Source organism: Triturus cristatus, chromosome 6 (genome assembly GCF_964204655.1).
Source record: "Triturus cristatus chromosome 6, aTriCri1.1, whole genome shotgun sequence".
Taxonomy (NCBI): domain Eukaryota; kingdom Metazoa; phylum Chordata; class Amphibia; order Caudata; family Salamandridae; genus Triturus; species Triturus cristatus.
Window position 1 is genome coordinate 423483179 of NC_140589.1, and position 12444 is coordinate 423495622.

At 41.8% G+C, this 12444-nt stretch overlaps 2 protein-coding genes across 5 annotated transcripts in view; one reads left to right on the forward strand and one right to left on the reverse strand.

Annotated features, from left to right (window-relative positions):
- Positions 1–12444, forward strand: part of MCPH1 (microcephalin 1) — a 1335298-nt gene that overhangs the window by 838528 nt on the left and 484326 nt on the right. The window lies entirely within an intron of this gene.
- The window catches only part of ANGPT2 (angiopoietin 2), a 147664-nt gene that overhangs the window by 16432 nt on the left and 118788 nt on the right, over positions 1–12444 (reverse strand). The window contains exons 6-7 of the mRNA XM_085610821.1: positions 2583–2684; positions 1426–1592 (exon numbers count right to left, since the gene is read on the reverse strand). Of these exons, the coding sequence (XP_085466947.1) occupies positions 1426–1592; positions 2583–2684 (269 nt within the window). The remainder of the gene's footprint in view (positions 1–1425; positions 1593–2582; positions 2685–12444) is intronic.

Below are 12444 nucleotides of genomic sequence, written 5' to 3' on the forward strand. Positions count from 1 at the left end.
CTTGCATCAAACAGAATTACTGCTGGTGCCTTGTTCTCAGAACAGTACGACCAATGAGATAATAGGCAAATTCAAGGATTGAGTTTATGTCCATCTGTTTGCTACCACAAGTGAGTAATAGAAGTCACCCTTTTTATTGTTTGTATTTTATGTGTTCACATAAAGTTTCTCGTGTTGACCTTGAATGATTTTGCCTCTCAGCAGGGACTTCATGTCTCCCGGAAAATATATGGAAATCTGACACAGGCTCTGGTACAAGACCATAGGGGAGGTGGTGAATTTATCATCTTAGATTTTATAGTGCTGAGAAAATAGCAGTTCACAGAGGAAAGCCTTTTATAACAGCTATGACAATGGTCTCATAGAGAAAATCATGAACTTGGACAAAACAAAGTTTGGACACAGTCTAGAAGTTAGGACATATCATCCTTGACTAGTTTCTAGTTCTGGTTAGTATTTTATTTTGCACAGTGTAAATGGACAAAAGCGCAGCTAGCTTGAGTGGTTTGAGACCCACACAATTTTCACCAATTTTTGGGGGAACTTAATTTTACCCTTTCCAGGACTCATGCAATACATCTCATCAGCGTCCCGCTGCATTGTTTTCTTTTTACTGCTGCATGTCAATGCTTCGATATTGCAGCACTGTAGAAACAGGCCTGTAAAGTTCATAGATCGAAGTGTAGGGTGTTCTGTCTGCAACGGGTGATTCCTGTGCCGAGGTCACAATACACATCTATGAGACATTTACGGCAAGTTAGAAACATAGCAATTAGAAGGTGGTTCTGGAAATTAGGGCAGACTACTGTGGTCTTACGAATGTCAACCTGTGAGTCTGAGTAAGGATGGGGGATAAGTGCACAATGCCTGTTGTGACTCATCTGAAAGAAGGGCACCGACCTTGAGCCCTTCTATTGACACTACCTGTAACAATTTGCCTTCTCTGGGCTTTAGAAGAGCACTAAGGCAAGAACCCCTCTGACACAAACAGCTCTGAGCAGTGCACCTCTAGAAAAACAAATCCATTTCAGGTAACCTGACTAGAGAGAATGGCTCCTAGCCTGGTGGTGTTTTTTTATTGTAACTTTGTTTTACAAGTTCCAGCAGTAGTAGGACATGAACGTAAGGCATGAGCGTAATAATACAAATGTGATATTACTTTTACAGTGAAATGCGAAATACTCAACAAATGTTTTTCTTGGGATGCAACCCGCTCTTCTTCTCATCCTTGGCCATTCCATGTACAATCGCCAAGATACTCTTTCTTAAATCCGTACTGTATTCTACGCTGTTGCACTGCCCCTTCTGATACAAAACATCTTAAAGTGTCTCTTGAATGTTTTGGTCTGGGAAACCAGTTGGTGTTTTTGCCATATTCAAACTCCACAATATGTCTTAATGTTTGACTCGTACATATTAACCTACCGGTAGTTCTGCGCCTCCTGGCCCAGGTAGAAATGATCGTAAAGTGAGTATGCTTCATTTCCTTCCCAATCCTTAAGTTGTATTTTCAGAATATAATGTTGCTGGTTTGTGAGTTGGGAAACCAGATCATTCCCCAGCCAGTATTCCCCAGAAGCGTCACCGAATCCCTGCAAATTCAAATTTGTATATTTTAGGTTTTTTTTTAAATGTTTTTTTTCTGTGTATGAATTTTTATATACAGGGTACATTAGCATTAACTGTAAAAGCGCCGTCACAGATGTGAAACAAGTAAGCACAAGTCCACAAGAGTTCCTTAATAACGGGACTTTAAAAAAAAACAGATGTAAAAAATTGAATCGTTAGTGAATAGAATGTGCTGTTTTACAATTATTAGATTTACCAAAGTACAAGGGCAAGAAATGACACAAATAGAAACACTGCAATGAAAATTGCAGCTGGAGAACCATAATGAAATGGTTGACTTGGTGAAAAATGCTAAACCTTCCTTCAAAAACAAACATCATGCTTCAAGTCTGTGCTAAATAAAACAACTTTGATTACACTGGCATGCGTTCAGTTGGAACAGAACTTGTGAGATAAGCTCTGAGTAGCCTGCCTTATGCCAGTGTAACGTCATTGGTTGGTATTGCTCCACAATCAAGCTTTCATCAAGAAAAGATATTAATTACCAGGTCCTAAAAGGGGACTGGTCTTGTCAGCCAGATGGCTCAGTGGTTAGCATAGAGAATACTTATGTGGGAAACTCAGGCGAGGAGTGACCTATTGTGCCTTGGCCAACTATCACTGGGAAATGTCACAGACGGAGTAAGCCATGGCATTGTGACTTCAGGTCATAGACAACGCTTGCGGAGGTCATTCTTCCTCCCTGTCACCAAAGGTCGGGCTTTGACACAGGGAATGCCATGGCAAGATGGAAATGAAATAGAGACATGAATTAAGTGCTTGGCTTCAGAGGTTCGAAGTCCGGCCACATCTCTTTTTAAAGCAAAAAGGGCATATTTTCCCACATCTACTAGTGGGTCACTTCCATGAGAGGGTTTGTCCTCTTGGGATTTAGGCTAAGCAATGATCTGTATGATTGCGGAGCGGGAACACAAGAGGCATTGACATAATTAGAAAATGCACACTTTCTTTACCATTTTGTACTCTTTCCATGTCCTGTGAAAGTCAACACTACCATCCACTCGCCGTTGAATAATAGTCCATCCACCACCATTGGTCTCCATGTCACAGAACGCCTGTAATCATAAGCACAGTGTAAAATGTTGCTGCTTTTTATATGTGCTATTTTATCTGCATTCTAGAAAAAGTATTGTATCTACAGTATACTGTATTTGTTTTCACTTAGACAGGAACAACTTCAACGCTCTTGCAATTGATACAGTAGGTACAGAACACCTAACATGGTTGAAGGGGCACACGTGAGAGGTAGGTGTAAAGGTGTACAGCAAAGGCATACAGTACTGACCAGATATTAAATATTAGTTGAAATAAATATCTACAGACTTCTGTGTTTGTTTCTGAATGGCATTACAATTATAGAATTTGATATACAATAAGGCACGAGACAAGAGAAAAACAGTGCATTTGTTTACAGTAATTTTATAGTGAACTGTGCATTTCTTTAAAAATGACTAAACAGTGACAATGTGAAAGGAGAAGGCTAACCACTAGTCTACAGGGACTTTACCAGCATTCAGAGAAAAGTCATTCTGTCTTCCTTTAGAGATCAGAGAGATGGTGTTAAGGCTTCCCCAGGAAGGGCACAGCTTTGGTTGGCAATAAAACCATGTTTGTATTGCTTAGAATGTTGTGCTGCACTGAAAATTGGTTCAGCTGGACTTCACTGTAAGGGTGTTTTTCTTCGTGGAGCCCTGCCCTGCTACAGTGTCCAGCCCTGCTGATGGAGTCTGAGGGTAAAAAAAGTGACTAGGTTCAAAGGTAAAACCTAGGAGCGAGGCAATGTGGCACTTTCATCCCAGCAGCAAAGCTACTTCAGTGTCTATGAAATCCAGCTTGCCCCGCTGTGAGCTTTTGGAGTCAACACCATCAACTTCTGCAGGAGTTCGATGACAACGTATTCATATTCAAGGGACCCTCGCTGGTATTACCTTTGGACTTTTGGGCCGCATTGAAAAATGTGGACTTTCTAAAAATGACAATTTCAAAATTGTAATCTAAAATCCAACTTTACCATTATAGAGGGTTTCAAATTACAATTAAATTGAGTCCAAACATGACATTTCTACCTGCTCCCAATCAAAAGCTAGTACATATTAAATGTAATATGGTAACCAAAGGTTTTCCAATGGGAGAGAAAGACCTTACAGTAGGGAAAAATGAATTCAGGAGTTTTTTACTACTAGGACATGTAAAACATAAATACAGTGCAACCTGCCCTATGGGCTATTTAAGGCCTAACCTAGGGGTGACATATGTATTACGTAGGAAGGCATGTCAAAAGGTTTAATTTTGCCAGGTTGAAATACCAGCTTAAAACTTCACTACCGGCTGCAATGGGAGGCCTGAGAAATGTTTAAAAGTGCTAGTTTAGTGGGTGGCACAATGAGTGCTGCAAGACCACTAGAGCATTTAATTTAAAGGCCCTGGGTAAATGTAGTACCATATTTCTAGGGACTTTCAAGTGAATTCAATGTGCCAATTTTACCATGTTTTAGGGAAAGAGAACAAGCACTTTAGCACGGGTTAGCAGTGGTAAAGGGCAAAGAGTCTTATTAACAACATAAACGAATTTATAAAACACTAGGGATGAAGGCAAAAGCTTTGGGAATGACCCTGCATAGAGGGCCATGTCTAACACTGAGGGCCTCATTATTATGGTGTTCAGACCGCCACTGACAGGCCATCAGTCCTACCGCTGACAGCCCTGCAGTCTGACCAGATCTCAGATCCCGACAAGGCAGCAGTCGGAGTCGCGGCCCTAAATGGCGTTGGTACCGAGACAGGCGCCGCTGTTGGGATTTAGATTTCCCTATCCGACAGCCTGTTCATGGCAGGAACACCGCCATGAAAAGGCTATCGGAAAAGGATATTGGGGGCACCAAACGGGGCCTCTGTCCATTGTGGGCCACTGCAAAGTGGCCCTGTGGGCTCATGTAGTGCCCCCACTCACCTCCATGCACCATGTGCAATGCACAACATGGCGCATGGCACACGGTCCATGGACGTACTGGAGGTGCTCCATATCACAGCGACTTGTGCTGCAGCACGAGCCGCCATGTTACTGAGCACTTTCCAATGACTAGGACGGCAGTCATATCAAAATGCGGTGGTCGGACTGCTGTCTGCTTGTCGGCCAGTCTCCTGACCGCTTCAATAGCAGGCAGCGGTCCGACCAACCGCCATCGAAATCAGGGCCTGAGTGTGCGAGTCTACATTCCAATCTTGCATTTGGTAGATGTGTGGAAGCATTCAAGGTTTCTTTACATTTGATGGTCTGCATTTACTATGTGCAAATGTCTCACATGATTTGCGCGTTGGCCCATTCCCTTGTTGCCTGATTATAGGTACTTCCTCAGGATCATAGCACCTCCCCGTCTTCGACTGCTCCATAAGAATTTGTGGCAGGTACTTACCTAAGACGTAGACATTTCCAGCAGCAGTTTGGGAAGGTCTGTTTGCCTTCCAAATTAGTTCTTATTACTAGCATTGCCCTGTTATTTTCCCCTACTTTTTTTGCTCTTGCTCTCTTTTTACCTTTCATATCTTTTTGTGTTCAATGCAGAGATTTCCCTCTGATTGTTTTATTTAACAAGCATGTTTTTACTACATGACCTCGACTGGACTGCAGTACAGGTAAAGCGTGGGTGAGGTTTGCTGCTGCAGAGGTCTAATGCTCCTGTTTAGAGTGTTTCTGTTTCATAATCTGCTCGCAAAGGAGTCGTCTCACGACCTCCCCCCCCCCCCAAACATGTAGAAGGTTTGACGTGCTTGCTTCAGTATAAATCTGGTATTTCAAAATCTTGTACGGCTCTTTTTGGTTCAGAGACCTGGCCACAGCTTGATCCCCGACACATGCTGCTCTGGATTTTTATGATGGAACCACTGCGTCTATTGGTTTTATAGTTTTGCCCAATGTCACTGTGTGCTTGATGAAGGTGAGACTCCCATTCTTTGCTAAAGCATCCACAAGAGTCAAATATCCTTCAGTTTACTTATAAAGAAATCCCCCCTGTTCTTGCCTGAAGAAGAAACCTGTACATTAAATCATCTAAAACTTGAATCCCTGCATAGGCGCCCCATAATGTTCCCGGTTCCTTTTACTCCTACCTCTAGGTGTGCACACGTGGCCTTGTCTTTTCCAGCGGATGGTATAATTTACTTCAGACTGTTTGAGAAACGTTCTTCATGCTTTGGAGCTCTTTTAGTTTTCAAAAAGTATATAAAAGTGAGTCATCGATTTTAAGTCCTGTGCTCTGGAATTTAGAAGTGTGGTCTGCATTTAAATTATTCATGGCAAAAGTATCTTCTGTTTGTTTAGCTATATTTTGATAACACAGTTTTAAGGAGAAATTTACCATCACATATCGAGTGTTTCGGCGAGGGGAGGTCCCCTTCAGATCAGTAGTGGCTGCTAGAATTCCTTTCTAGGCCCCTGTGCCTTTTTTAAATAAAACTAAGCTCTCTCGATAATGAAAGGCCTGAGTTCGATGTGGGGCCATTTCAACTAATTGAAGATAAGCTCCACCTAATGACAGAACGGCAAGCGGGGTTCCTGGAGCAGCAGCGCATCGCTTTAGCAAAACAGCCTGGAGCCGAGTCGGTTTTCATAGCAGAAGCGATTAAGCAAATAGATCAGGAGTCTCGCGGGAACATTTTAGTGGCGAAAATACTATTTTGCCTAGCAGAGGGCATGGGGTCACATCGAAGAGTGTGGGCAACCTCAGTGAGCTTTTATTTTTAATCTGATCCATTTTCTCCTTCTTTATATATATTTTTTTAAGTCCCGACAAGCACCGTGTTAGATAGTAGTGTACAAAATGTCCCTGGACCCTTTTAGTCAAAGTTTTATGGCATAATAGGGGACACCAGAGGAAGCAAGTATCAACCATTTTATATATCTTTTATGCAGTGTATAGTTCATTAAAATGACTTGCAAATTCGCCTTTCTTGAAAGACCTGCAACAAACCGACTTGTTTCTGGCTCTTAGTTAAACACTTTAGTACACGGCATTGTGTAAACATTCCTTGTCGCCCATAGTTGTTGCATGTGCTGCAGTTTGTTTCTGCCCATATATTGATGCTACTAAATTAGTAGTGCCCTTTATTCTGGAAAATCGGAATGCAGACACCTCATGTGTAATATTTATTCTAATTTTTATCTGTTTTGTGTACAATGCAAAATTCATTTCAATATCAGGATACTGGTAGGTCACCTATATTGCATTACAGCGGTCTACGATGATCGGAGACCCAAAATCTGAAAAGCAATGGGATTCCAAAATTAAGGAGCCAGTAGCCAAACTCATGCAATGCACTTGTGAGCTGTATCCTTCTGCACAGATCCCAGCAGAAGCTGTTCAGCAGATCACTGTGAGCGCACTGGGACAGATGGCGTGATCGCAGCTTCCAAATAGGACGGGACCGAGTCATTCTTGCACTTAAAGGCCATACAATTAGATCTGGGGTAACCCAGTAACCATTATAGGGACAAGGAAAAAAACTGTCAAAGGCCTCTTAAGCCAACAGTTTTGCAAAAACAAGTGAGGGAAGATTTTGTCTCCAACTTTGCAGAATTGGTTTAAAGCCTTAACTGATAGGGGCAATGTAGATTGTTTATGGTTATGCTTACATGTAAGTTTGAAATTCAGACACGTGCCTGGCCCCCACATGAAGGCTAATACGTTCATGCCATGAAAAAGCTACATGGAAATAACATGTTATCTTTTTATGCTTTTAGCAGCAATATTTAGTAAGTACTGTATGGCACAGAAATGTCTCAGTAGTACAGATAATTGAACCACGCAGAGGGCAAAGTAATCTGATAAACAGAATCCTTGAGTGTTTAGGCAATAAGATATACAGCCATGCTAAAAGCAGCCCTACCACTCACTACAAGTATGTAGAGCACACTGCAAGAGCATGCTTCCAGCAACATATTTCATGGATGGCAACATTGCATCTCTCTGTTGCTCGAGTTTGCAGCACTTTCCTCAAGACACATGAGACTTATGGACATTTCTTCCAAGTTTTGTTTTTACAACAGTGCCTAATTTGTAAAAGATTAAGTGCCGGTGCCCAACCACGGTTGGCGTTACCAAATGTTGGAGGTGCTGAATGTCTGGGTTGCCTAGTCTTGATTCCACCTATTGCCCCTTTAATTCACCATCCCTACACTTCCTCTCCCTTTATCTCACTCTTGTAGTTTTTTTCATCTTTGCTTTCTCCCCTTGGCAGTGTTTTCCATCTTTCCTCCCTTTTACCCCCTTTTTGCCTTTCTCTCTTTTTCTGTGTCAAAGTCCAATGATGATAAATAGGTCCTGGTTCCCAAAAATGACGAGTGGTGAACCCCATCTGCAACCACCGGCTCAAATTAACTGCTGGTTTACAGCAATTGTCTGTCAACTGCAACAATAACTATAATAAGATACTCACCTTCTTGTTTTTGTACACAGAATATGTACATAAATACAAGTGGTAATTCAGCAAATGTTGTCATTGTTTGATCTGATGCACCTCACGACTCCAAAAGATCAGAGTTCTTGCCCCCGAAAAGATCCCATCTTATAATATGTAGTTAAATGGGTTGAACACATTCTATGTACAGTAAGAATTAATGTTCATCACTCATGTTGTGGTTGTGTTTGTTGGAATGTCAATCAAGACATGAAAAACAAACAAAAAACGAATTAATGCTCGGTGGACTTAGTCTTTACATCTGAAAGACTGGGATCCAGAAAGAGTCATTATTTGTAATGCTATCGAGGCGACATATACTCAATAGCAAGAACCTATTTTTAGTCATCAGATCTAATTTGGTAAAGGTTGAAACACACCAGTACAAGTCTTAAAGCATTATTTAGGTCTAGCCTTTACACAACTTTAGCTGTCTCACCAGACTATTGTTTTTCCAAAACAATGATACATAATAAACGGACAAATAGGGACTTTTGGTCCGCATTATTCAGCCTCTGGTCTGCTAAGTTGTGATTCATATTTTACTTCTGTCCACTACACCATACAGCATGGGCAGTGGGTCAGCCCACTTAACCCATTAGCTCCCTTCTTGAGTGACTACCCAGAGGATATGCACTTTTTTTGATCTGCCCAAAAATATTTCCTGTTTCTTCAGTGCTGGGTCAAATTGTGCTTTCAAAACCTTTTTTTATCAGAACTTTAAGTACCCTTTATTTGTTTTGCCTGGACTTTGGGTGCCAGTTAGATGGTTACAGTTGCCGTTAGAAAGTGTTTAAGTGACATTGTAACATTGTAGCTAACTAGAATATGAGTATTTGGGTAGGTGGTCATTTAATCTTGTCTTGTTGACAAACAATAATAAAGGCAAAAATGCATGATACAACTAAAATGCTTTTTAGGTAAAACATAACTAGTAAAACAGTCACATCAATGATTTCCTTTTATTTACTTTTTTATGGCAAGAATTTGGCGCCCCCATGTAGGTGGTGACATAGCTTAGTTTTTTTTATTTTTAGATTTATGGCACAGGCTTGCAATAAAAAATAAAACAACATACTAGCTTGCCACAGTCAAACCTAATGACTTTGTAAATGCTTGTTTATTTATTAGAGACTGTGTAGATGGTTGGCTGTGGTCTGCTTTACCAGTTTTTTTTTTTTTTGCTTATGAGTAGAAGTGTGGAGTACACGTTTTCCTAATGGAAGCTTAACTTTTTTGTTCTGATCAGTCAATTCAGTTGTTTTCAAGGCTTGTATAATGGATGAACATTTCTAGTGGCGAGTATAGATCTAGTACTTTAAGAACACAAATAAGATACTTTGAGAAGCAGAGGGAAAAACGTTCTGCCACTATTTAAGTGCATAGAAAAAAAGGTAAAAGAAATTTGGAGGTAACTATTGATTATGAACCTTGAGGACCATGTATCTGCTTCAGATGTTGTGTTATCCTTTGAAAATTGATGCCACTTATGTCTTTGCAACCATGGCCTTATTGTTTGGGGTCTTCTAAAGTGAAGAATAGGCTAATACAAGTCCCTGGACTCGGCCTAACAAAAATTGTCACTGGATCTGTACAGGGCCCGTATAATGTGGGAATTAGACTGATCTAAGGCAAAAAAATGAGTACCTCTATTGTGAGGTAGTTTCCATACGCTAATTGAGAGTGACATTACATATCAAGTTCAAGCGTGAATGCTCATGGGTAAGATTGGAACATAATATAGCCTGAACTTCGCAATAAAAAATGTAAGCCACTAGATGTGTTCAAAGAAGGTGTGTTAGGTGAGCCAACACTTGCTTGCCATCCTCAAATAAAAAAAGCTCTTGACAGAAGGTGCATGATCTATCTCTGAAAGTCATCCATATATGTAACTGCTTTAGTTTGCACCTTCCCCTAGAAATCTGTTCCTGCCAGTCTGTGCCGAGTTTCAGAGAGCATTTTAAAATTGACCATTCCTGGATTAAGCTATGGTTAGAAGACCCTAGGCATCCAATCAATGAGTTGTTGGTTACTCACGTCCAATTAGGTTAATTCTCATAATCACAAATTATACAAAAAGGCGTTTTCACTTGGGGTGTTTTACATTAGTTGCTACTTCTGTGGTGTTTAAAATGTGTTTACTTGGTAAATGGTGATAAAATCATAATATTAATAATCCCGACCATTTAAATGCTGACTTCCACAAGCTTAATTGCTTCTTGATGTTTACATAAATTATTAATACTTGTAGTAACAATTGTCTACATTGCCTCGAAATGGCAAAAACTGTGGACTGAGGGAACCACAAGAAAACAAGGTAAGAATGTTGTTAATATTAGAACATTGGAATGTTGTAAGCTCCATTTAAAACAATAGAGTAGCTCCGGGCTTATAATGGCTGGTATAAGCCCAGAGCTCCAACATTCCAAAGTTTCTTTGTTCACAGCTCTGGCTGTGAACAAAGGCTTCAGGGAGCCTGAGGGGATTTGAATCCCCTTACGCTCCCTGAAGGCTTCGTTTTATTTGTTAGAACATTCTGCCCTCGAGTGGCAGAATGTTCTAATAGCCTTATAGCGCTTCGTAGCAGGGCTATACCGGCTTTTAAAGTCCGGCTGCTTTGTTAAAGTCCCTCGCCTTCGGCTCGGGCCTTTAACGCTGCAGCGGGCCTTTAATAGCAGGTATAGCCCGCTACGGCGGGCTATAAGGCTATATTATCGTTTGCTGCTTTTGCTGACCCACAGCGGCCTGTTTCTAAAGTTGCAAATGATGATGGGCTGTCTTGGCCCACCCAAATTAGAACCTATATAATGCAGTTTATATGCCCATCCCTGCAGTGAATGCTTAATCCACTGAGTTAACTATACCAGCATTAGTTAGACTTTTTATGCTATAAACAATTTGTTGTTTTAATGTTGTTATATTTTATAAATTATGTATATTTTCCTGCTTGCCCTGTTGTAAATATTTTAAAGTGTATTAGAAGGCGTGGTTGCAAAGCATTCTCTCTGGGGCGAGGATGTATGTAGCCTTACAGCTAGAGCGGTCAACCTTGAAGCTGGGGAACCGGGTTCAAGTCTCGGCAATGGCGCTCAACCTCCTGTGATTCTGGGCAAATCACTTAATCTCCTCGTGCCCAAAAAAAAAATGAATGTGTCCTCATGTAGCGTAACTGGTGCTCTCCATGCCACTGGAGTCAAGCTATCCTGGCTAAAGAGGAGTGAAACCCCGAAATCGGTCCTAGGATGCTTGTTTCCAGTCCAGGAAGGACCTGGCCTGGCAAGTCGGGCTGGACTGTTCCCATTGGGCGCAGGGTCAAGACTGATTTGCATATGGCTGGGTTCAAACTGAAATGGCATAGTGAGCAAAAAACGATGGATATAGGCCCAGAGCTCTGTACTGGGGTGAATGTATGACATTGTTCTGCATTCTGTCCATCAATTGTTGTTTCTGCATTTGTCACCCCGAGTGGGATGGGTATGCCCAGATGTGGGTCCCGTGCTCTCCATGCCACTGGAGTCAAGCTATCCTGGCTGAAGAGGTGTGAAACCGGTCCTAGGATGCTTGTTTCCAGTCCAGTCCAGGGAGGATCTGCCTGGCAGTTCGGGCTGGACTGTTCCCATTGGGCGCAGAGTAGAGACTGATTTGCATATGGGTGGGTTCAAACTGGAATGGCATGGTGAGCAAAAAAACAATGGATAAGGCCCAGATCTCTGTACTGGGGTGAATGTATGACATTGTTCTGCATTCTGTCCATCAGTTGTTGTTTTTGCCTTTTTCACCCCGAGTGGGACGGGTATGCCCAGACGTGGGTCCTGTGCTCTACATGCCACTGGAGTCAAGCTATCTTGGCTGAAGAGGGGTGAAACCCCGAAACTGGTCATAGGATGCTGTTTTCCAGACCAGGGAGGACCTGGCCTGGCAGTTCAGGCTGGACTGTTCCCATTGGGCACAGGGTCATGGATTTAGGCCCAGATCTCTGTACTGGGGTGAATGTATGACATTGTTCTGCATTCTGTCCATCAAGTGTTGTTTCTACTCATGTAAAGCGCTCTGATACCCGATGTCTTGGGTCTAGTAGGCGCTATATAAAACTAAAAAAAACATTCTAGCTTGTTTGACCATATTTTCTTGATCCATTGTATGTTGATGACGTTGGATGGCTGCCTTATCTGTTTGAATCCCTAAAATACAATCATTGCGAGGTACACACGGTTCATACACACTGAACATTTATGGACCCACATGATCTGGATAAGTGCCCTAAACAAACCCTCTTTAGGCGCTGCGTCTTTAGGAGCATACCTCGGTTGCACTGCTGAGGCAAGCAACCAGCTGTGTCACCACATAAGTAGCTGCTGGGTG